This window comes from Papaver somniferum, chromosome 3 (assembly GCF_003573695.1).
Source record: "Papaver somniferum cultivar HN1 chromosome 3, ASM357369v1, whole genome shotgun sequence".
Classification (NCBI taxonomy): Eukaryota; Viridiplantae; Streptophyta; class Magnoliopsida; order Ranunculales; family Papaveraceae; genus Papaver; species Papaver somniferum.
The window spans coordinates 8,025,192-8,050,923 of record NC_039360.1 but is presented as its reverse complement, the minus strand read 5'-3'; the positions used below and the strand labels follow the sequence as shown (position 1 = coordinate 8,050,923).

Genomic DNA, 25,732 nt, shown 5'->3' with positions numbered 1-25,732 from the left:
AGTAGATTGAGAATTCATTGCATTCTCAATCTTGAACAGTAGCATCATAAAAAAGAGCCGCATTAAATGAATTTCTTCCTACGCACCTCTTTCCTAATTTTTCTTCAAACCCTCGTTAAATTATCTATGAACTGTTTTTCTTTTTTATGGATCTGTTAACTTGTATACGCGTATACAAGTTAGCAGGGACATGTTAGACATTTGGTTACATGAAAAATAGAAATACGTTTAATAAATAATCATAACTTATTCTTCTCGATGACTGAGATTTATGTTCCACGAATGCCCTTTGAAAACTCACCTATACCGAGAACTTCATCAAATTCTCTCCTCGTGATCTCAGGCTTCTTTCTTTTTCGTCTTCTTCTCCTCCATTTTTATAACACAGAAAACCCTTGTTGTTTCAAACAAAATATTTGATGAATTCTGCCATATAAATCTTGTACGAAATCAACCCCAGTGACAAATTTATACACAGTTCTTTTTTCTATTTTAATAGGTTCTAAAATGGGCATATATTTATACCTAATCTTAAAACATCACAGTAACAAGAATTATTGATGTTTCTTCGTTGCCCCAATTTCCCCCTCAGGTTACTGGCTTTAATTTTCTCAATCAAGATGATCTATTGTGAAGGTGAACGAGCAAATCAAAGGACGCTCATAGAAGATCAAGAGAAATTACAGTCACTAAATTCATTAATTTTTCTTAGGGTTTATCAAGTTAAATCATAGCTCTTGGTTTTTGAATTGAATGGTTATAGATTTGATTTGATTTTTTTTTTAGTATCACATTATCAATTTGTTTTAGTGATAAGGTTAAGGTAGCATTTAAATCTAGAAGACTGATTTTTCAAAAAGTTTTTTTTTTTTATTTAGATTTTAATGGGGTTGTCGCTATGTTTCAGAGTTTTTAATTTTTAATTATCATTTTATAAAATGAACTCGTAAACGGTAATTCATATTGTAGAATGAACCCGTGATAGGTGTCCATATTGTATAATGAACTCGTAATAATAGTTTATTATACCACTTCATTTTGAAGAATGAAGTCGTATGGTAGTTCATTTTATAGAATGAACTCGTATGTTATTTAATCCAAAGAGTTCACTTTTTGTAATGAACTAATTAGCATGATATTTCATTAAAATAGTTAATTTTGTAAAATGAACTCGTATAATAGTTCATTAAAGTAGTTCATTTTATAGAATGAACTCGTATAATAGTTTATTTTATAGCTAAAAAATAAGGCAAAAATTAAAAGCTCCGAAACATAGCGACAATGGTACTCGTTGGAAAGCTTTCGTCGAGTGCTTTCCGAATATATAAAATTTATTAATTTTTAACATATATTTTGAGAGATATTTAATTTTTAAACTTTTAAATATTAAGGTTAGAAAGAGAAAGAAATTAGTAGGGAAAATAAATAAGAGAGACAAACGTGAAGGAAAAAATAAGAGAGGAAAGAGGTACTTTAGATATTTTAATAATTAAAAATATAAGAAAGGGAAGGGATATTTTAGATATTTTAATAATTAAAACAATACTAGAGCTGAGAAGGCCATTTGTTTTTTTAACCCAACAACTAAAGAGTACAAGATTACAAGTTAATAATCCTAGATGAATTAACTGAACTACTCATTTATAAGTTAGGATCAAATATATGGAAAAGTAGTCAACCCGTCGTGCCTTTTACATTTCGTAAAATGAGACAAACTGGGAGTCTTTCACTGGTTAGGCCAAGAGCGTAAGAAAAACTCATCCAAGTTAATAGTCGTTTTTGTTTTGAGTGACGAGAAATTCAAGTTGATGATGCAAGTCCTCCGGTAGCTAAAAATGAATACTCTATACATGTAGAATGGGGACCGAATTCCTAGAAAATATCTACCAAGGTCCAAAGCAAGGGCTATGAAAATCACAATACGTGAATGTACTTGAATTAGTTTTGAGTGGTTCTAAACAAACCGCACCCGACCCCGTATTAATTCATCAATCTGACCCGTGACCTGCATGATGATAACTAACCCGTATAATCTGTATCACTAAATGGCCCTCTCATAGCCGGCCCATCCAAACACTCGCACGGACCGCCGCATTAGACCGTCTTATTTATTGCAAGTTCTCTGCACAAAATTTTCTTGCTCGGTAAGAACGTAAAGCTGATTAAGGTGGGACTTGGGAAGCGATCGAGGAGAAGCAATGTCAAGCATACCAGAAGAGATGTACCTTGAAATCCTTCTCAAGGTACCCGTGAAATCTATATATTCATGTAAGTGTGTTTGCAGGTCTTGGTTTCAGATTATTTCTAACCCTAGTTTTGTTAAGATGCACCATGATGTTAATACACAAAGAAAAAACTACAATCTCATATTTGAAGGCTATGACATGAGAACACAGTCTAGGACACTCAATTCTACAAGTTATGATTCAATATGGTCGGTGGATGGGAGTGAAAGCGAAAAAGTTAAATTGGCAGATTACAAATTCAGTTCCCATTGGATTCTTCGTTTCTTAGGTTCATGTAATGGTCTAGTTTGCATATGGGGTCGGAGTACTGAGCATGAGATCTCCATTTGTTTTTGTAACCCAGCAACTAAAGAATACAAGAGAATAGTATCCGAATCAGTACCTAGTTATGACTCCATCCATATTAATGCTTTTGGTTACGATTGCAAGGCTGGTGATTACAAGTTAATATTCCTAGATGAGCATGTTGAATTCACCGAGTTACTCGTGTATACGTTAGGATCAAATACATGGAAAAGTAGTCAATCCGTGCCTTATACATTTAATAAAGAGAGACAAACTGGTGTTCTTGTTAATGGAGCCTTTCACTGGTTAGGCCAAGCTCGTAACAAGAATTCATCCAAGTTAATAGTGGTTTTTGATTTCTGCACCGAGAAATTCGATGAACTGCAACTTCCAGAAGAACTCTTAGAGAAGAGGCATTTACCAATGACCGTTGGAGTTCTGGAAGGACGCCTTTGTGTAGTTGTTACCGTTTCTGAGGTTTCTTTTCAAGTTTGGGTTATGCAAGATTATGCAGTTCAAGAATCTTGGGCTCCACTTTATACATTTGATCACAGTGAAGATTATATGTCTGACTATGATGCTGACTATGATGCTTTGAAGCTCATGCCATCTTTCAGGAACGGTCATATTCTAGTAAAGATGGCGTTAGAACCCCTGCACAAAATTCATGGAGTCCCAAATGACTGAAACTATCATAGGCGTTAGAACCCATCCCACCACCACCACCACCACCACCTCTACCGTCACCAATCCTCCCTCCTCCACCCATCCCCTCGTCTAATCTCTGCAAACATGCCTCCCCCCTCCCACCAACCAATCTCCTCCTCACCTATCCCCTCTCCCCCACCTATTCCTTTTCAAATAGATCGAAAATCGTTTACTTTAAAACTAAAGATAGTCGGTGGATTGAAAAGAAATGTATCATCCCAGATTATACTATCAGAGAAGGGTCCAAAGTCTGAAGCTTATGGGGCCATTACGATGAACCTTGCGGCCAAAATGGAAACTGCTTTAGTGGAAGCGATCAAAGATGGTGAATCTGGTGATGGTCACTGGCACTTCTCAGATCATCCTGCATGGTTAACAATTCAAAAAGCCTCAAACTAAAAAGGATCATTCCTACGTCTTACGCTTTCACGTTTGGATGGTAAAGGTACACTTCGCTCTTTCTTCATTCCTGCAGGTGAATACTGTTCTGGATGGTCAGTAATGGCGTCAGCTCTACACTCTCTCCTACACCCTACATCAATTCACCAATCCAAATCTTTAAACCCACCCATACCACCACCGCCACAACCAAAACCCACAACCACATGTACCCCAAATCATATCAAATCAAAACCATCTCAAACCCCTCCTTATCCCCCATCACATCCCACTCCAATAGCAATATCATCCTCACTGTCATGTGATATGGTGTCAATTTCAAGTAAAATTCAAGTTATTGAAAACCCAAGCTCTTCACCCATACATCCAGGTTCTTTTATGCAGCTTCAAGATAAACTGGAAGATCACCTAGAGTCGATTGAAGTTTGGAAAAAAGGATTGGTTTGCACTGCAGCAAGTCCTATTTTTAATTGGAAAGGTATTGGTTTGGAGATTATGGAGATCGTGCAGACATCTGCTCCATTTGACATAATGCCTATTGATAACCTTAGAGCTATTATACTTTTTGAGGACCAACAAATCAAAACATTCTTCTCACAATCATCATCTGTTGCTCTTGAAAATAACTTTCTCACATTATCCCCATGGCAACCATCCTCTTTAACTCCCCATAATCATAACCGAGAATCATTCTTCAACATAGGTTTTCATGGTTTACCATTGAATTTATGGTCCTCCACCATCATTACTGCTCTTGCTAATAAATGTGGTGATTTAGTGGAAATTGAGAAATCAACCTTAACTCTATCAGAAATCTCAGCCGCAAGAGTTAAGATCAGAAACTTGAAAGGAATAAATGCAATTCCTAGATGGCTGAATCTTGAAACGTCAGTGGGCTTTGCCGGAATTTTAGTTCAGATTGAAGACGTGGTGCCCAGGGATTTGTTCTGGAAGTGGTCGTCGATTACAGTCGATCCAATCCAAGTGATGAAGGACAAAACAGAAAATCCAAAAGTAAATAAAAGAAGAAAAACGGACCAAGCGCCAACTTTGACTCATCTTAGCAAGTCAATTTCCTCATCAAAAAAGTCTGCATAGCACATGGTTGCATTTAAGACACCTTTAATGAGTCTGCAAAAAGGTATCTTTGTTCCTAAGACAAACAGAAAATCTCGATTATCAAGGAAAGAAAAGAGAGCTAAGCATGCAATGGACTGGTTACCATATCCGACTAGTAACGTCTCTCTGCAGAAAGTGTCCAGCGCACATGCTCAGTCTCAATCAAAATTCAATGCATTAAATATGTGTTCTGATCTCTCCTCAAGCACGAGAGTGAAAGGATCTTTTAAAATTACAGTTTATGATTCGGATCTAGATGATTCGGACCTCCCAAATCCACCGTGGTTCACATCCCCACCATGGGACATAATCAATGCAGTTTCATCTCCATTTTACTACCCAACACATTTCAATGGGCCTGGTCCACTCCATCAACCCATTTTTATCCATCTCTCTGAACCCCCAACCCCATCTGATAATTCTAACTTGATTTCTCCTCCATCTTCTTCGATAATTAGTTCTCCTTCGGCTGCGAAACCTGATCAACTTACCAATAATAATCACCCATTTGTCCCCGATCAACATCTTAACACCTCTGACCTTATCACACCCATCTCAGGAAATAATACTTATGATATTGTGCAAGAACAATCTATTGCAACAAATATTCCATCTACCCAAACTACTCTATCTATCACCCCTTCACCATCAGCTATGTCCATCACTTATGGGGTAGTGGCCCCAAATTGTGTTGTTTGCTCATCATCCTCGGATGGCATTCTTGGTCCTTGTCTTGCTCCATTATGGCTCATTTCTCTTGTTCCCTATCCAGGTAATGGTGTACAATTATCGTCAAATTGGATAAACCTGGAGGTTATGCGCCTCCTCTCTCTCGGGTCAAGCATCGGTAGTGGTTTTGATGCCACACCTAACACCTCAAAGTCAATTTTGCATGCTCTTATTGCAAGAGATGGTCCCATAGACAAATTTAACTCACCTTTTATCTTCCCACCTCTAAATACCCATTCGGATACAAATTTTGCTTTATCTCGTTTTGATTCAATTGACCCCAACAACGAGGTTCTCTATGAACTACCCATTGCATCTTTCATCCCCAATCTACCATCGGAAAGTATTGAAGACATCTTACCAGATATTTCGAACATTCTCTCTAACCCCGTCCACAATAATCCAGTTTCTCCATCTACAGAATCCCCCCCCTTATCCCAAGCCTCAATACCCGGTTTGAACCCTCCAGGTGTTTACACAAAAGCCTCAACCAGTTTATATCCCCTTGAATCATCTCAATCTCCTCCTTTTATCTCTGATTCCCTTGATCCCTCTTCTTCCCCCGTATCCCCTAATACACAAGCAAATATCCAGCCTTTGATACCCAAAAAGTTACAAAGAGAAATTCGAAGATTGGACATCAGTGTTCCTCCACAGTCTTCCCCGGAAGGCGCCAAGTCTGCAAGGAAAAGGGCTCAAAAGAGTTTCAAATAAGTGGTACATTCATGTCCTGGAATGTAAGGGGCATGTGCTCCCCCTCCAAAAGAGCGGCAGTCAAGCAGTTGCTACAACTCCATAAGCCAACCATCGTAATTTTGCAAGAAACAAAAATGCCAACATGCACAAACTCAGACATTGTTGACATATGTGGTTCAAGATCGATGGGATGGACTTTTCAACCGTCCATTGGTGCCTCTGGTGGCATAATCATAATATGGAACCCCAATATAATTGAAGTTCTATCATCATTAGAAGGTGCTTACTCTATATCAGTTGAATGTAGATTTATTTCCACTGACTTTCGTTGGCTTCTCACAGGTGTGTATGGTCCTAATAACCTCTTTGAAAGAAAACTTTTTTGGAGGGAACTGTACTATATCGGAGGCCTTTGGGAAATTCCTTGGGTGATTGGTGGTGATTTCAACGTCATTAGAAGAATTGAAGACAAGAATAATCTCGGTAGAACAACTCGGAGCATGAGAAAATTCTCTCAATTCATTTCCACCCATGCTCTGATAGATCCCCCACTTATTGGATCCAGATACACATGGTCGAATGGTCGAGCATCTCCGGTCCTAACCAGAATCGATAGGTGGTTATTCTCAACAGATTTTGAGACTAAATTCCCATTCATTACACAATTGGCAAAGACAAGACCAACATCCGATCACATCCCGATAGTGTTGGACTTGGCTGATCCATCATGGGGTCCATCTCCTTTTAGGATTGAATTGATGTGGTTCGAGCATCCTTCTTTTATGACAAGCCTCTCTGAATGGTGGTCGTCTTTTACCTTCACTGGATCTCCAAGCACAGTATTCTGGAACAAGCTTCAATCTCTCAAACACAAGATAAAAGAGTGGAATAAAAAGGTGTTTGGTCTTCTTGATCCCAAGATACAAGTATGTCTACACACCATTGATGTTCTAGACGGCATTGAAGCAAATTTGGGTTCTCTATCACCAACTCAATTCATTAATCGTGCTCAGGCTAAAGTAGACTTCGAAAATATGTCGGTTCAGAAAGATATTTCCATGAAACAAAAGGCGCGAAATGAATGGTTGAGAGATGGCGATCGCAACACTACTTTCTTCCACAAGGTGGCATCTGATAGGAGAAGGTCAAATAGGATCAAGCAATTATTCATCGATGGCAATATCGTAACGGAAAAAGATATCATTGTCGACCACATCACTGGATTTTATTCTAATTTATTCTCGGAAGAATTCCCCCACAGACCCAATATCGGAGACATCAATCTACCACATATCTCTGAAGATCAAGCTGATGCATTAGACGCAATGATCACCGAGGAGGAAATACTGACTGCTCTCAAAAGCTTAGCAAATGATAAAGCTCCAGGTCCCGATGGATACCCCATAGCATTTTTTCAGAAATGTTGGCCTATTCTCAAGTGTGACTTCATGGCTATGGTTCAAGAATTTTCAACTACGAGTTTCATGGATATAAGACACAACTCAACGTTTATTACCTTAATTCCAAAGAAGCATCATGTGGAGACTGTCAAGGACTACAGACCAATAAGCCTTCTCACAAGTGCATACAAGATCATTTCCAAAGCTTTGTCATCACGTCTCCAACCTCTAATGACAAGTTTAGTTGATCCAAGCCAAACGGGTTTCATCTCTGAAAGACAAATCATTGAAGGTATTCTAATTGCCAATGAAATTGTGGACTCAAGATTAAAAGACAAGTCTCCCGGTCTGATATGTAAAGTGGATTTAGAGAAAGCCTTCGACAGAGTGAGCTGTTCCTTTTTAGAGGATGTATTACGGAAAATGGGCTTCAAAGCGAAATGGTTGATTTGGCTTAGATTCTGCTACGGCTCCCCAACTTTCTCAATTCTTCTAAATGGATCTCCTTTTGGTAACTTCTTTACCTCCAGGGGTCTCCGACAAGGAGACCCGCTATCTCCTTTACTCTTTGTGCTTGTCATGGAAGGTCTGTCTAAAATTATTGATAAGGCTGTGGAGTCTGGTTTGTGCTATGGATTCACAGTGAAGCAGGGGACCCCATCTATATCACACCTTCACTATGCAGATGACTCAGTTTTTTTCATCAATCCTGATTGGGAAGAACTGCATAACCTCATGAGTATTCTCAAGTGCATCGAGGCAGTGTCTGGCCTGAGGGTGAATCCATCTAAGACAAAATTAATCCAAGTGGGAATGGTTCCAAAACTTGAAGACTGGGCTGCAAGACTTGGTTGCTTAACAGAGAAGATCCCTTTTTCATACCTAGGTATGCCACTTGGAGCAAAATCCAAAGCAAAATCACTTTGGGATCCTGCTGTGGAGAATTTTGAACACAGATTAGCTTATTGAATGAAAGGCTTTCTCACTAGAGCTGGGAGAGTAGCCCTTGTAAAGTCTGTTCTGTCTAATCTTGTTGTGTATTACTTCTCAGTATTCCAAGCTCCCATATCAGTCATCAAGTCACTAGAGAAAATTATGCGGAATTTCATTTGGGATAGCGGTGGATCCAAAAAAACGCATTTGGTCAAATGGGAGCTGATGATGAAACCAATTAAACTTGGTGGGCTAGGTATCAAGAATCTAAGATTAATGAATCAAGTTCTTCTCTCAAAATGGGGTTGGAGATTTGGTAATGAACGTAACACTCTATGGCACAACATCATTTGGAACAAATATGATGGACCTCAGTCCATCTGGGCTCCTCAAATTCCGTCAACTACTTATGGTTGTTCTGTATGGAAGCATATCGCAACTCAGGCTCAATTGGTGGTATCCCTCTCACATCTTTCAATCGGCAACGGTGCAACAATAGCTTTTTGGCTCGACAAATGGAACATAGAAGGCAATTTAAAGGAAATGTTTCCTGCTCTCTTCAAATTAGCAGGCCTCAAACAAGGTACAATCCGCGAGCACATTTCAAGCGACAACCGTTGTTGGTCCTTCCACTTTAAAAGGGCTCTCAAAGAACCTGAAGTTGCCCAACTTATGTCCTTATTGGTGCTCATTGGTGATACTCCCCCAACTTTGACAAACCATCCTGACTCCCGCACTTGGTCTCTCTCAAGCTCAGGTACATTCTCAGCCAAATCTACCTACAAGTTCCTCACAGATATCACTCACGACCCATCAACAGCACAGACCTCTCCTTTTCCCCACAAGACCATATGGAACCCTCATGTTCCCCCAAAGGTCTGTTTGTTCTTCTGGACTGCTGCACTTGATAAGATTTCCACTCAAGATGCTCTGCAACGAAGAAGTCTCCATCTCGCAAGTCGTTGCCCACTTTGCTTGTCCGAATGCGAATCATCGCAACACTTGCTTCTGAGTTGCAAGTTCTCTAGACAAGTATGGTCATTAATCTTTCCTAACCACCTCCCTTGGAACCCACCCTCGTCAGTTCTACATTTGGCACAAAGTTGGTCTGCCAATGGCATAAATGGTCCGGCAAAGAAAATGTGGGATTTGGTTCCAGCTGCAGTTTTGTGGGCAATTTGGAATGAGCGGAATAGAAGAATTTTTGAGCAAAAATCTCTCTCTCACTTCCAAGTAAGTGTAGAGGTCAAAACATCCCTTTTGACTTGGAGTTGTGCCTTTAAAAGAGATTTTAAATTTAGGCTAGACTTCTGCATCTTCTCGTGGGATAACATGTTCTACTGAGATAAAACTTTCATTCTTTACTTTTTTCTTTAGTTTTTCTTTCGTTTTTACCGTTATATCTGCTTGCTGTAATTTTTTCTTCTCCTTTCAATAAAATTCTCCTTTCTCGATCAAAAAAAAAAAAAATATTCTAGTAAAGACTGGCTTTCATTTTTCTATATACGACCCAAAGCATCCAACATGTAAAAAACCCAAGAACTTGAGTAGTTTTTGTCTCGGTAATTCAGAAGGTTATGTGGAAAGTCTAGTTTCACTCAACTCAGGTACTTATGCGAGAACAAGTAAGTTGGTAGGTATGTGAAAAAGAGAAGCACGGATATATTTCATTTCATTTTTTATTTGATTTTGTAAGCAGCTTGAACAATTTTGCAGCAACTTCCGAGTGCAAAGGTTGTTGTCATGAAGTAGCTCTTTCTCTCACAACTGTAGTATTTGTCTTATAACCAATTGTGGTCGACATTGTTTCTGTGATGGCTCCCATCGACGTGATTCTTGTAGTGACTCCCGTCTCTTCACCTCTTGTATCTGCATGCAGAGAACGGGTTAGGTGGCACCTTAACTTCTGAGCCTCCCTGTAAAAACTTCACCACACTACCCATCGAAGGTCTGGCATCGGGCAGGTATTGGAACACACCAAAATCATTGTTCGCACGATCCCTTTTTTGGATCCCGTCCATCATTGCTAATCCTTTCGCTTCTGCTGGTATAAGTTAATTATAAACTTTTGACAAATTTTCCATATACTATGGTTCATTATTTACAACTCAAAATCAAAAAGAAACAAACAAATATAAAATGCTGTAGTGGGAAGACCCATTATCTTCTCAAGTTCAATTCAACTCTTAAAGCATGATTTGGTATTTGAAGGTTGAGAATAACTGGTAAAAGGTTCTTTAACCGGCGGCTACTCCAATTCTCATTAGCGCAAGATAAGCAATGACTCTGTAGCCTACAAGCATTACAGTAAGCGCAGCAATAGATGTACCTACATTCCCAAGTCCAATCTTCTGTATAGCAGGGTAACTCCCAATTTTGCACGTAGCGTTATTCGGGACACACTGATATATATCATCGGCTTTGAACTGGGAAGCTAGTAAGAGCTTGTAAGTGAAATAAGAAGGAGAAATGTACTTGCACCACGATACGAATTTCGGGACATTTTGCACGTAATACCCACTGGCTAAGAAGAATGTCTCAACTATGACTGAACCAAATGTGATAGAAGCCTTAATATTCATGACAACAGCACCAAGTGCGAGCCCTACGCCTTGAGAAACCAGTGCACCGTACAGAATGACAAACAATGTTTTGAAGAAGTGCGCCGCGGTCGGTTTTAACCCTCCCATCCAGTACGTTATTACGACAAAAACTGTGGGAAGGACAAGTTCCATTGGAAGGTCGGCGACTGTTTTTGCAATGAAGTAGGAAGAAAGTCTGTACATGCTTGATGAGCGCTCCTTGGTAAGCATCATTCTTTCTAAAGGGAAAGTAGGCACCGAGTTGTAAAATGGTCGAACGCTCCAAAACAATGTGCAAAAGAATAAGAACCCCATCTACAACAATAAACGAAATTTGGTTTTAGGCGGAGCACGCGCAAAAATGCACAAAGAATGTTAGGTTTCTGCATACCTGATCTTGTAAAGAACTTGATTGCCACCAGAGAAGTCCGCATATACATGAAAAAACCAATATCTGACAGACATTCATGCCGGAGAAAGATTCATGCTTTCTTTCTTTGAGATCTCTTTTGAGCAATACCAAAAACTGTTGAATCCAAGATGTGTTCCATTCACTGAATTGCTTTTCATCCACTTGTTCTTCGAATTGAGCACTTAATTGAAGGTTCCCCGTTTCCAGAAATTCTTCTTTTATTCTGTCCGAAAGATTGGTCTTGTAAGCAGACACAAGATGTTGCTTAATCTCTTTTTCACCGTTCAAACGGCCTGGACAAACACCTGAGCATTTACGTACAAGTTTACTTCAATATTCACTGAATTTACCAAAAAGACTTGAAATGTTTTCCAATCAAGTTCTGAAGTGCTTACCTTCAGCAAGATCCAGAAGGAAATCGGCGGGGTTAGTAGTGGCATTCGATATGGAGTAGCCAATGCACGAAAAATAATCCACGGAATTTTCTGTCTTCCCAAAATATAACGGATTACCATCTGATGATAACAGTAAAATCTTATGAAACATGTAAAATATATTCATAGAAGGTTGGTGAATCGACATCAAAACCGTTCGTCCTCCGTTTGCTAGCTCCAACAAAATCGAAACGACTTGCTGAGCCGACCTCGAATCAAGACCGGAAGTGGGTTCATCGAGAAACAATAAGCTTGGGTTGATGAGCATTTCTTGTCCGATACTAACCCTCTTCCTTTCTCCACCTGAAACACCTCTGACAAATGCTCCGCCCATAATGTTGTCTTTGCACTTGGTTAATCCAAGTTGAGATATCACTGCTTTCGCTTGCCTACTCTTCTCTTCTAGAGTGAAAGATTGCGGCAATCGCAGAAGAGCAGTGAATATGAGCGTTTCGATAACCGTAAGGTGCGGATGGAATATATCATCTTGAGTAACGAAACCGGTTCTCCGATTCATACCATTGGAGAAAGGCTTTCCATTATATGTAATGCTTCCGCTTAGGTCTCCACCAATAAGTCGTCGTCCCAAAGCATTTAGAAGGGTTGTTTTGCCACTACCAGAAGGTCCTAACATTGCTAGCATCTCTCCAGGTACTACTTCACCTGTCACCCCCTTCAATATTATTTTCTCTCCGAGTTTCTTCGGATTACATTTCCGTGATGTGTGTTTGAGGAATCCTTGGTTCTTGGTTTTAATCTTGTAAACAATGTTGTCAAACTGTGTAAATGGTTCACAAAAACTATTTTATCATTCGGATAATAAACTTTAATTTCAACTAAACAAAATTGTAGTAATATATTTATTACCTTCAACGTAACAGGATAACTTTGTTTCTTGTTTACTTCTTGTTCATCAGAGTTTGTTTGATTCTTCAACTGTTTCATCTCCATCTATCTCGTCGTCGGTCCGATATCTCAAGTGTTGAGGGGTGGAGACTTTGAAGGTGTTATCTCAAAAATCATAAAGACAGTAATGCAGTACGGCGATATAATATTCTGAGTCAGACAAAATCGTCCCATATATCTAAAGATTCTCGGAAAACGTGCATGCCATCCTCGAAACGATTTACGAGTTGTTGAGCTCGTTGTCATTTTGGATTTTGGTTCCAGAATCCAAACAACCAAATCAAAACGAAATTGATAAAGGTACAAACACGTGACATACACGTTAGAGCCTGAAGAAGGTGTCAGTTGGCCGTTCGGCTGTGAATCCGGCCGAGAATGAAATCGCAGAACTTACCAGTTGTACATAACCAGTGAACTTCAGTGACCTTTAAGGTCCTAAGTTCAAATCTCAAGGGGAGCAAACAAAACTTAGGGAATTTTAACAAAATGCCACACTTTGGTTTTCCGGTTTAATAAAGTGCCACCATTTTTTTTCAGAATTTATAAAATGCCATAAACGTTAAGTTTTCTGTTAAGGCCCACTTGATTAGTCAACTGTCGTTGAAAAGTCTAAAACATGTGGCATTATTACCAAACTAGCCTTCTCAGTTTCCTAACAACTAGGGCCGCACAGGACTAACCGACCGACTGAGTCGACCCGAAAAACCGGGTATATTATTAACCATTGATCTGATAAAAAAATTAATCCCACTCTATTATAACCTAACCCTAAACTAAGAGACACTCGCTTCTCTTTCTCTTTTCTTCTTCTTCTCTGCTTCACTCTCTCGCCTCTCTTTCCTTTTTTTCTTCTTTTTCTTACGGTCACGACCACCAGCAGAATCACCATAAATCACTGATTACTTCAATTTCTTTGGAAAGTGGTAAAGTTGTTCCTAATCAGATTGTTTTGGGAATAAATGGGTAAGATGTTGTTAGGATTTATTACATAAGGGGTTTAATCGGAAGGTTGTAAAATCAGAAAGAGGGGTTTCATGATTTCGTGTAATGGCTAAATTATAATCAATTGTGATTTCTATTTTTTTTATAAGAAAATCTATAATTGAAATACATTTGTTTGTTTGTTGGAGCTGTGTGAATTGTGAAGTTTCAGATCGAGAATTGTGAAGGATTGAGTTTATGTAGATTGAATTGCCATGGGGGGGTTTAGAATTGGAAGAAGAGAGAAAAACTGGTTGGATTTGTTTGAGCAGGAGATGAAGAATTGATGTGAGTCTATAATGAAATTTCTGTTACTCATAGAAGAACATGGGTTTGATACATGATTTTGAATCTAAGATGAAGACAGGAGAAACTTATGGTTTGAATTGATTTGTCTGTGGCAGTCGAAGGAGATGGGTACTTGAGCTGAAATTGAGAAGATGGTGGTGCTAGGCTTGTGAGTTTGTTTGGCTTGATGGGTGTTGCAGCTGCAGTATGTATCGAGGAGTTGGTATTTGCATCAGTGGTTTGAGTTGAGAACAAGCTGGAGATGTAAAATGGACTAGGGTCTACAGTGCGGTGAAATAGCTGTAGTTGAGAGACATGTTGAGCTGCAGCAAACAATGAAGAGGAGCTCGGATAGATGAATGCCTAGGTTTTAGGTACAAATTGAAGTTGTTGTTGTTGCAGTGATGCAGAGAAGTTGGAGCTGAAATGTTTGAGTTACTGCTGTAGAAATGATGTGCTGATGCTCATAGTGCGGAGGTGATGCTCATTGTGTTGAAGTGATGGAGACATGTGTTGTAGCTTATGTATGACATAGAAGTGTAGATTTGATGTTGAGCTGACAAGGAAGTGAAGTTGGTGGAAGAACAGAGTTTGCAGGGCTGTAACTGATGATGTTGGTAGTGACAGTGAGCTGAGAATGGTGGCTTTACAGAGAAATAGTTTGTTGCAGGTGGTGATGCAAGGAATAGGTTGTAATGCAGAGTTTAAAAGGAGTTGAGAAGCAAGAATACATATGTTAATGCAGGTGCTACACAGGCTTGATGAAGCACCACTATGGTGCACATCAAATTTGGCCGTGCAATGGAACCAACTTAGACCAGTCAGTTGGCTGACTCCGATACTCATTTCTTATCAATGTTGACTGTGGGATTTCATATCAATGATTACAGTTTGTATTGATTTAACTCAATTGGTTTAGGAAGATGATTTGAGGGTGTACATGTCTTTTACTAAGATAGATAACTGCCACCTATGCACTAACTGATGTCAACAGTTTTTTTGGATGGAAAAGGTCAAATGTGTGGCATTAAATAAATTTTGAAAAATACGATGGGAATTTCTTAAACATGAAATTAAAAGTGTGGCACTTTATTAAAATCCTCCAAAACTTATTATTAAAACTCATTATTAATTAATTTTGGGTGTGCTAAAATTAACACTTGTATATTGAATTAAGGTACGATTAATAACCCTTTTTTATAGAGTTTGTCACCACCCTCTGCTTCTGTATAATGGTAACCAGATGGTTGTCTCACTGTTTTGTGATGATAATCAGATTCAATAGAAGAAGCCATTACAACTTTAGGATTCCAATACCATGGTTTAAGATGAGGTGATGATGATGATGAACTTAAATTCGTCGGCGAGTTAGACTTAGAATTAGGTACTGGTAGAAACACTGAACCCCAATCTCTTAAACCTAGTTGTGTTTGTTTTAATCTTCTTCTAATCAACAACCCACCAACATCTTCTCTCTTCATTTCGGTTATGCTCCGGAGTATCGCCATGCACAAGAGTAGTACTGCTACTGCATCTTCTTCTGGTGTCACTTCTACTACCAATAACTTCCAGTTCATTAGAGCTGTTGCTTTCCCGTTTGGGTACTCTTCTGTGTACCTTACCATCGTCACAAACGCTTCTTCGTCGTCTTCTTGTTTGTTTCCGCTTTTATCGGAAACTACTTGTTCGTGATCATTATTATCTACTACTTGGTACTGCATTTTCCTCCCTTTCATCAATCTGACAACCTGCTAGTCATAAATTACACAAACTTAGTTCCACAATCAAGCGTATGTGTAGAGGTATGTGCACTAACAAATGCGTGTTTGTTTTCTGCTGACTCGGTATCTGGGTCTGACTCGGTACGAGTTTGATGTCAGACTGTTTGCTTTTTAATTTGAGTCAGATCTGACTCGTGAGCTGACTCAAATCTAATCCTCTTAACTCGGACCTATTTGAGTTAGAGAATAAAATGCCCCTAACTCGGTTGATCAGACTCAAAAAAACAAATCTATTGAATCAGATGATTTCAGTCATATCCAGACGAGTTGGATCCAAGTGACATACCGATGAATCTTGCGAGGTGCTGGGGTTGCTGAGATGGAAAGTTAGACCAGCCGATGATGATGAGTCCCATTGTACCACAAGTTCATATCCATTTGAAAGACTCCAACTACAAGTTTTCGTACTGCTCTCTAATCCTGAGCTTGAACCTTCTTCCACTTTGGGTGTTGCACTCCCTACTACCTTGTCTGCAAAATCATTTGTAATTTGCATCACGATATGTCTGTACTACTTTATGATTACAGTCAACAGATGTTAAATTACAAAAGACGTACCAGGAGTTCGACCAATCGAGCCAGCAACATAACGCCATGAACCTTCGCGAACCTCTATGATTCTCTCCTCCTTTTTCACGGCCACTGGAACATCACCTACTCTCCTCCAAAACCCACTTCCCATTCTGCCATGCAATTGATGTCAGATAACAGAATCTTGCCACAGTTTTTACAAATATTGCATGCATGCATTTACTACTAGCAAAATCAATAGCAACTTATGGCACATTACCGGATCCGTAAAACAAAGCACTCCCTCCCAGCATGGTCCAAGACTGTCCTGGACAACCAGCGTCCGTCTTGTGGTCGATAGAGATTCATTTTCAGTATCACATCCGATATCATTGCGCCTGAATCATCGGTCACGCAATCTGGTACACACTTCAACAAGTAAGGCGCTTGAGCTGGTGGTGTTATTGAAGCCACTGCTCTCATCCATTTCTGTTGCAGTTCTTTCTCAAGCGTAAGCGATGGCGCCCTTAGCAAATCGTACCATAAAAACACTAGCGTACTCTTCAAACTAGTCTTCTTTTTACAGCAAGAACTCTTGGCACCACCACCAGCGCCTGACTGTTGTCCAAGCTCCAGCATTATACCCCGAGTACCAAATTCGCAGCAAAGATGCCACATTTTGTCCCATGAATCCGATTGCACCGAGATTGTGGGTTTACTGATCTTGAGTTCTCGATGACATCGAACCGTCCTTAGGCGTAAACATGTTTCTTGTCTTTCTTTCATCTCTCGGTCAGCTCTCATACTCACGTATACCTGATAATAATACCATGTCAGGATCTTTTTCTGGTTGAGAAAATTAACAAAAAAGTGTTCAAAAAAAAAAAAAAAAGTTATCTTCGTCGCCTGAGAGATTCGAACTCTCGCGGGGAAACCCAATGCACTTAGCAGGCACACGCCTTAACCACTCGGCCGAAGCGACTTGTTGGTTTTAATTTCGAACTTCATATAGATATTCATAAAAGACAAAAACTAAGGACAAGGCAGGTGAAAGTTGTTTTTAACTCTTGCGAGGGTTGGTAACTTAGGTTGTGGGATTTTAGTTTCCAGCTTTGGAGTGGTTGGTATAAGGAGAGAAAAAGCACACATAATTTAAAACTTTAAAAATAAGTAAAAAGAAAAAAACTATGATTATCTCATCATATCTCTTGGACACATGACCAAGGCAAGAACCAAATAGACAAGCAATTGCATTACTTTAATGTTAGATCTTAGCAGCAATGAAGTCCAAATATTCAATAATATCAAGTTATCAACTAGTCATTCTAGTCTTCATGACCTAACTTTTTCTCTTTGTTATGCAACAGATATTATTGTTTTTCTTTTGAGTAATTTTAGGTACTACTATTAGAAGTGGAATTCATTTGTCTCCTAATAAATATTATTACCATAACACAGTATTTCAACGCGGAATTTCTAATTTTCCAGATGTCTTTCTAGCAGAATGATAAAATCGTTCTATCTAATAAACTAATAAGATCGCTCGAAAGTTCATACTGATAAAATCGCTTGAGAGTTCATAAAATCTAACAGAATGATAAAATTGTAGAATGTCAAAATATATGAGCAGGCCACTTGAGTGCCAAGCTCATTGCATTGCAAATGAGCAAGTGGAAAATTGCATTATCACTTTTGAGTAAAACTCACACTAAATAGAGATTAAAGTGTTTTTAAGATTGAATTAACTAACCTCAAGCAAGAACCTTGGTTCTAAGGATTTGTACTTAGCATTAACATCAGAACACCAAGCATCCCAATAAACTGGAATCTTAATTGATCTAACAATCTCATCAAGCATTCCACCTGCTTTCTCATAAGGTTGATCAAACAATCTCTCCCATAACTTTCTAGTCATTTTCATATCTTCATCATTCGCTTTATCCCAAATTCCATTTACTCTGCTCAAATCATCTTCTATGTTCTTCATATCCCTCGCATATACCACTGGATAACTCTGTTTCAATCATCAAAGCAGCAAAATTCAACAAAAACCCAATCCAATTAACTCGAAAAACAGAACAAAAAATCAAATGATAAAGTTTGTAATATTACCTGATGAGTTAACCACATTAATTGAATATCTAAAGTGGGTATTAATTTTGAACAATCTTCTTTGAATTTATGTAACAGATAAAGAAATCTCGCGTATCGTTTTCGTGACGCGATTAAGTAAACAAGTTCAATCATATAAGGCTTGGAGAATTTCGTATACAAAAATCTCTGTTTCATGACTTCATCGAGTATGCTTTTATCAACTGTGATTGATTCGTCTGAAGTAGTAGTTGATTCGATGATGTCGAATGGTTCATCCGGGTATTTAAAACTCCAAATGTCTCTGCATCTGTTTGATGCATACTCTTGGTTCTCATCGTTAAAGATTAATGATTTTTCTATCAATCTTGAGAATTTCGATTGGCAATATTCTCTGTAAGTTATTGGATTAAGTGTGTGACAAAACCAGACCCATTGGATATCAAGAGGAGGAAGAATCATTGGTGAGGTTTTCGAATTGATTGAAAGATCGGAAATTAATGGCATCCATAACTCGTCATACCTGAAAATGAATCAAATTCGTAAACAAAAATCAAGTGATTGTTTGAAACAATATGAGAAACAGAGTATATATATGTACCTTCTAATGGATTGAATTATTGATGGAGGATGATGAAACCATTGAGATTCAAAAACCCTTTGCAGAAAGGATACTTGCCTTCTACCTGCCGTAACCAAATCTATACTTGGATCAAAGATCTTTATATACTCTTCTTCTTCATCATCTTCTGTATCAGATTTCTCACTCAACTTACTTCCTGCCATCTCTTAAAGCTCTTTCTTAAATTGCTCTGTTTTTGGAATGTTTATTAAATTAGTACTCAAATTCTTTGAGTAATTTCTGGAATTGAACAGAGAAATGTTGAGGAGAACAGAGAAAAAGATTGATGAATAGAAATGTAGTTGCCTCTGCTTTTCAGTAATGGGATTCCTTCTTTAGAAGGAGGAATAGGATATCATGATTGGAGTAAGGAGGTTTGATAGTGATGTGGCAGGGGAGAGTCAGAGTGATGATAGAATATTAGAGAAACAAAGACTGTTTAGACAAGTTGGTATTGTGGTTGGCCATGTGATAATATTTTTTTATTTGCAAGGCTCTGGCTTGTTGTTTTATGAAGAGGAAAAAGAATCAAACATTTGGTCAAATTACTCTAAGGCCAGGTTCAGTGAAAGTGCTACTGTTGACTGTATTTGACTGGTCTGGCACTATGTATTGGTCCCATGAAGAAATCAGGTCTGATTTTGGTGGGGGTGTTTGTGTAGGGAAAAAGAAAACATAGGTGGTGCATCGAATACAATGTTAACCATTATAAGGGCAATTTTCATGGCAATGGCCAAAAACAAAATTTTGTTTAGCCAGGTGGATGCTGAAACAGGATTCTCCACTATGAAAAACCAGCGAACGACAGAGTGGTAGACGCGCGTCTTGCAGGACGACGCTGGCGTACGGCGTGAAAGCGCTGGAGTTATCGTTGATGGCGCCAGCGACTGGACCCTGAGCGCCAACGCTTTGGTCCCAATCGCCAACGGCAACGACAAGTTTCCAACGGTCACCAGAACGGCTAGTTTCCACTTCTATAAATAGGCTCGAATCTGACCTCAAAAATACACAACAATCTTTCATCCGATCAATCTTTTCTTAATTTCGATTACTCTCAATTTCCAATCATGAATTCTGATTCTTCTGAGGATGATATGGAGATGGATGACATGTTGTATGAAGAAGATGAAGAAATGTGTATGGAGTTTTTGAATCAAATGGATGAAGATGCAGATCAAGATATAAGAAGACGAAATTTTGTGTTGCAATTACAAACCGGGATCATACCAAAGCCTTTAGAGCCATATGAAGTTGCAATTAGAAGATGTACGTGGCGAGACCGACATTTTTACCACGAAAGATGATAAAATGATTATTTTAATCATGACTGTGTGTATTCCGATGAGGATTTTCAGCGTCGTTTCCGCATAAGCCGCAACTTGACGCAAAGAATTATTGCCGAGCTTTGTCAGGTACAACCTTAGTTTAATTATCAGTATGATGCACGACATGTACGAGGCTTTAGTCCCGAACAAAAGGTCACTGCGGCCCTCCGTATACTATGTTACGGGGTACCAGCGGATTCCACGGACGATTACATTCGTATGGGGAAAACAACCGCCTTTAGGTATCTCAAACTGTTTTGCGAAACAATAGTCGAGCATTTTGGTCCAACCTTTTTAAGAAAGCCTACTCAGGAAGATGTTCAAAGAATAACTGCAGAAAACACTGATATGGGTTTTTCAGGAATGCTAGGTAGTCTTGACTGCATGCACTGGACGTGGCATGCGTGTCCGGTAGAATGGGCAGGCCAATATAAGGATCATTATCCAAACCAACTGTAATTTTAGAAGCTTCAGCTACTTATGATTGTTGGTTTTGTTATGCTTTTTTTGGACTCTCAGGTTCAAATAACGATCTCAACGTTTTATATAAGTCAAACATATTTGAAGATCTTAAGAATGGGATCGCGCCGCACTGTAATTTCACCATCAATGGTAATCACTACACTCAGGGTTATCATCTAGCAGACGGAATCTATCCAGAATGGTCAAATATGGTTCAAGCTTATAAACAGGTAGGCTTTGGTCCGATGACTTCGAAGGATATGCAGTACTTTAACTCACAACAAATGACATGCATAAAGGATGTTGAACGCGCTTTTGGCATATTTAAAAGGAAGTTTGCCATCATAGCTGGGCCGGCGCGCTTTTCTGATATTCAAGAAATCAACAAAATTATGTTGACTTGTATTATTCTGCATAACATGGTCATTGAAGAAAGCAGGCGTGACCCAACCTGGACTAGTTTTCAAGATGAAGATTTAACCCAGGATCTTGTTGCACAACGTGGGCATCCGGTAAGAGAATATAGACTTGCCACTGACAGACTCCACAATCTGGGAATCTATGCACAACTAAGACAAGATTTAACAAAGCACCTTTGGGATTTAAGAGGAGAAGGAGACGATACGGGAGGGCGACGCAGGGGCAGGGGAGAGGGAGAGGAAGGGGAAGAGGAAGAGGGAGATAATTAATATGTTTGTTAATTTAAAAGTTATTTGTTAAAATTGATACAATTATAAAAGTAATTTTAATTAAACTAAATTGAATTAAATTAAAACAACTACACTTTTTTTTAAAACTAAAACGACTACATTGAATTTAACTAAACGTGTTATTAGCAAGAATGATTCATCTTTATTCATTATCAAGACTGAATTCCTCTTCTTTTTCTTCCGAGGCATCATCTTCGTCTTCCACATTCACAAATTGGCCAGTTTGTTGGCGGGGATTCCAGTTTGTTGGTGGGGGACTTGTATCCATTTGCTTATTCCGCATAGCATATTATCGTTTATTCATTTTGCCGGTGTCCAAGGCGAGTAACTTGTTTAGATTACAATCCCTGTAGTGTTGTTCTCACGAAAGACGATTTTTCTTTTGATTTTCTAAAGCAATGGCACGGTCCCTGACTCTATCTTCCTCCATCTGCATCTCCATTTGTTGTGATCAGCATAGTTGAACTCGCTTGAACCTCTTTATGCTGCTCGTTGGGCTGCTCTCTCACCGCTTTTGCAGCTTTCACACCACCTCATCTTCTTCTCTTGCAGTTGTTGTTAACGTCTAGATTACTATTGTGTTGATCCTGACTACCTGGAGTTCCATCAGGCGAGGAAGCAGGCCCTCCATTCTGAAAATCCTGCGAGATTGGACCATGTGGTGATCTCACAGGCACTTGATGACCTTCCAGCAAGTATGGTTTAAACTTGTTAAGCACCCTCAAAATGGTGAAACAACTTTCATGTTGGAAGCTTGAACCTTTGTGGGATCTTTGCCACTCTTCCCGACATCTTCGTTCCACATCAGGTTCGCTTTCACCACTTCTTTTGTTGTTCCACATTAGAGTGATAATAGCTACATATTCACTAACGGCTCCTGCAATTGTGCAAAAACGATGAGACAACCCATCGACATCACGACCATGTTTGTTACCTGTTTATTCACAAAACTTTTGTAAAATCTTACCATAAAAAGTTTTTCTTTCTTGAGTACAACCATTAATATCATCTAATGTATATAATACATAATTTCTGCAAAGTGACTCGTCTTCATCCATTGTATACTTTGGACCACGAATTCTTGTGTTCCTTTGCTGTGATTGTTGTGTTTGTGTTTGTTGTTGTGATCGTTGTTGTGATCGTTGTTGTGAGGATGAAATATTTGTTAAAGATAAAAAAATTCTGAAAGATTGAATTGTTATGAATAGTTTTGTTTGGAAAAAAAAGTTAGAGACGGTACGAAAATTGTGTAATGTTGAGGAAGGTGTGAGTATAAGTCTCCAGACGAACGGAATTTATAGGGGAAGGGAAGCAGGGATGGAGGGATGGGAGTACCTGGGGGCGCTCATATTATCAACTCGGTGATATCAGCAAAACCGCTTGCGTCGTCAACCAAAACGCGCGTTTTTCTCGAAAACGCGGGCGTCAGCCATGATGTGGCCAGAGTTATTTGTAATGGCGCGCGGCATTTGAGCAGACGCGCGCCTGGTGGAGTGTATCGATGTTCAAATGAACAGATCTGTTCATTTGAACATCCATTTTCTTGGTTTATTCATCCCATAGTTGGATCAAAATGAACAAACCTAGAGTTTGTTCATTCCATAGGAATTGCTCTAAGATCGAAATTTCTAGTTGTGGTGGGTTTCATAGTTTTCGTGTAGGATCCAATATTGTAGGATGGGTTCATCACCACTTTCAGTCTCGGGCGGATCTCACAATTTTCGTATAGGATCCAATATTTCCAAACGGATTTATCATCACTCTTCATTGGCCACCTCTACCGTTTTAGCAGAATCATTCGATCCCGATATCTTTAATCCGAGAACATAATAGGTTTGGCTGCTGCACATGGGTTGAATTGGGTCGGGTTTGGCCTCACCCACCACCCAACCCACTGATAGTGGGTAACAGAAGTTATCACCCGCAACCAACCCAACATTACAATGGGTCGATTTTCACCCGACCCACATTACAGTGGGTTGGATAGGGTGGGTGGTGGGTTACCCACCATAAAAGACAATGAACATTACAGTTACAGACTTATTATCTTTGCAGTTTCTACTTCATATATTGCGGCTTCAGTTGATGGTAATATAGTATTGTAGCTTGCTGCGAAGAAGAAACAAAATTGAAATAAGAATTAAGAACCCAATCGAAATAAGCCAACCCAAAATCAATCTTAGGAAACAAAACCCTAATTATTAATTACAATGATTCCTAGTTCCACCTTAGGTTGTTGGTTTGCTACTGTACTGGTGACGATGTTGATTGATTGCTGCTGGTGATGCTGTGATTAGGGTTAGGGAATTATATATCATTACTTACACGACTATGGTTCATCTAGGATAGGTAATCTAAGAGCAACTGCAGTGGACGATTAAACCCAAAAATATGGTCTAGCAAAGAGACACAGCGAAACGGACTAAAGATTAAAAGTCGGACCAAAACCAAATCCCAGACTATATTTGGTCTGGGACAAAGACCATAACCAAATATAGTCGAGCGGAGGTATAATATTCGTTTCTTAATAGGCGAACGTATAGTCTCGGCTTCACATGATGTGGTTGTATAGTTTCCGCTCCAAATGGAGGTATGTATGGCTCACATATAATCTTCGCCTGGCTACCCATCAGGCTCACATTATATGGCGGCCTCACGTACAGGATCACATTATATGTTCGCTCAGTCATATATAATCCAGTACCGTAGCGTCACGACACGGAATAAACCAAAATTTTGGTCTTTTTTTTTTCTCTTTAGTCTTTGGTTTTGATCGCACCACTGTGGTTGCTCTAAGGGTTAGAATTAACTTATAAATACTTAGGCGGGTGGGTGGGTTGGGTCGGGTGAGGGAAGCTGTCATCCACAATCGACCCATCATACGATGGGTTTTGATGTTGTGACCCATAATCGACCCGCTCCTAGATGGGTTGGGTCGGATGTGGATAATTTCATACGGGTGTGGATTGGGTTGGTGGGTTGAGTCGGTTTTGTACAGCCCGCAGGTGACTCCACGGTGAATTTTTTTTTTTTTGCATGGACCATGTAGTCTGTGATTGGGTCCAAGTGGTGTGGCATTGAATAGTTGTTAATTTGTTGAACACATGATATGGTTAGGTTTACAGTCATTTGATTGGCTTATCCTTAATTTGATGAATGAATATTTGAAAAAAAAAAAAAAAAAAAATTCGACAACTTAACTTATACAAGTGCAACACGGCATTGCCAGATTTCCTTATAAGGTTAGCCTCTAATGTCTTTCAAAGAACAGAAGTTGGAAAGCATGGAGATAAATGAGGTTGAGTTGTGTTGTGGTCAAGGCCGGTGACATCGAAATGCAGACCTAATCGAAAGCTATAGGAGTGGTTTGGATTATTACATACAAAGACCATGTGAAAAACCATTAAAGCGAGTCAAAGTATTAGTCAAGGATGGATTGTGAATTATCAAATGATGTGTATACCAGGCCGATGCAAAACGGACATGTATGTCCATCAATGCAACCAAATCGTCCACTGTAAATCCATCCATCACCGGTTGCCATAGGCTGATAAGAAAATTTATAAAGGAGACCTATTACTAATCAAGTTAGTGGTAGTTGTCCTTGCGTAAAACAAATTAGACTTTGATCATTCATGTCTCGGTTGGACAAAGACGAGACACTACCGAGCAAACAAATTACAAAGATTTGATAGGAATCCTATTTCTTCACTTTCCACTACCACTAAATATCTGGACAGTGGGGAAAGATTTTGATATTGCCATATTCAACTACTCTTCCTATCAAGATATTTTGGTTCACTGTTTGACTGAACCAAGCTAGGGTTCATTTACTTTTTTTCCTTGATTTAACATGATAAGGCCTATTCGTATGCACATGCCAAAAAAAAAACTGTTTGGCATACCAGGTGGCATGACAAACGAATTGCACCACTATGAAAAAACTAAGAAGCGACAGAGATTCTAGCGAACGATGTTATCTAAAACGACAGCGATATTTTGAATATCGCTGGAGCCATAATTCCCATCGCGAGGTGTAAATGCTACCGTTGGCGATATTATGATTATCGATCAGTAAGTATTCTGCAACGGCTATTTCCCCCTGTTGATTTT

The 25,732-nt window shown here is 39.1% G+C and overlaps 3 protein-coding genes and 1 non-coding gene across 4 annotated transcripts; 1 reads left to right on the top strand and 3 right to left on the bottom strand.

Annotated features, from left to right (window-relative positions):
- The first annotated feature begins 2,384 nt into the window (after nt 1-2,384).
- LOC113358974 (F-box/kelch-repeat protein At3g06240-like) lies at nt 2,385-3,218 on the top strand. Its single transcript, XM_026602679.1, has one exon. It carries the CDS (start codon nt 2,385-2,387, stop codon nt 3,216-3,218), a length of 834 nt encoding a protein of 277 aa, XP_026458464.1.
- A 7,493-nt stretch (nt 3,219-10,711) lies between these two features.
- LOC113360894 (ABC transporter G family member 9-like) lies at nt 10,712-12,940 on the bottom strand. The gene is made up of 4 exons (XM_026604322.1): nt 12,811-12,940; nt 11,905-12,721; nt 11,489-11,814; nt 10,712-11,412 (listed from the first exon to the last, which is right to left on the bottom strand). Exons 1-4 carry the CDS (start codon nt 12,892-12,894, stop codon nt 10,753-10,755), a joined length of 1,887 nt encoding a protein of 628 aa, XP_026460107.1. The 5' UTR covers nt 12,895-12,940; the 3' UTR covers nt 10,712-10,752.
- Nucleotides 12,941-15,227: 2,287 nt separating this feature from the next.
- LOC113355262 (glycine-rich domain-containing protein 1-like) lies at nt 15,228-19,556 on the bottom strand. Its single transcript, XM_026598080.1, has 7 exons — nt 19,102-19,556; nt 18,522-19,023; nt 18,160-18,423; nt 16,690-17,225; nt 16,458-16,582; nt 16,186-16,370; nt 15,228-15,866 (listed from the first exon to the last, which is right to left on the bottom strand). The coding sequence occupies exons 1-7, from the start codon at nt 19,284-19,286 to the stop codon at nt 15,291-15,293; spliced, it is 2,373 nt and encodes a 790-aa protein (XP_026453865.1). The 5' UTR covers nt 19,287-19,556; the 3' UTR covers nt 15,228-15,290.
- On the bottom strand, nt 17,310-17,391 carry TRNAS-GCU. Its single transcript has one exon. It is a non-coding gene; the product is annotated as a tRNA-Ser (tRNA).
- Nucleotides 19,557-25,732: the final 6,176 nt, after the last annotated feature.

What these genes read in the sequence shown, in the direction of transcription:
- LOC113358974 (XM_026602679.1), top strand. Translation starts at nt 2,385, where the DNA reads ATGAGAACACAGTCTAGGACACTCAATTCTACAAGTTATGATTCAATA.
- LOC113360894 (XM_026604322.1), bottom strand. Translation starts at nt 12,894, where the DNA reads ATGGAGATGAAACAGTTGAAGAATCAAACAAACTCTGATGAACAAGAA. An exon ending in CCTTCTGGATCTTGCTGAAG is followed by an intron (nt 11,815 to 11,904) that starts GTAAGCACTTCA and finishes GTAAATGCTCAG; the next exon opens with GTGTTTGTCCAGGCCGTTTG. An exon ending in CAAGTTCTTTACAAGATCAG is followed by an intron (nt 11,413 to 11,488) that starts GTATGCAGAAAC and finishes TTATTGTTGTAG; the next exon opens with ATGGGGTTCTTATTCTTTTG.
- LOC113355262 (XM_026598080.1), bottom strand. Translation starts at nt 19,286, where the DNA reads ATGGCAGGAAGTAAGTTGAGTGAGAAATCTGATACAGAAGATGATGAA. An exon ending in TAATGTGGTTAACTCATCAG is followed by an intron (nt 18,424 to 18,521) that starts GTAATATTACAA and finishes TGATTGAAACAG; the next exon opens with AGTTATCCAGTGGTATATGC. An exon ending in AACCAAGGTTCTTGCTTGAG is followed by an intron (nt 17,226 to 18,159) that starts GTTAGTTAATTC and finishes TATTATTATCAG; the next exon opens with GTATACGTGAGTATGAGAGC.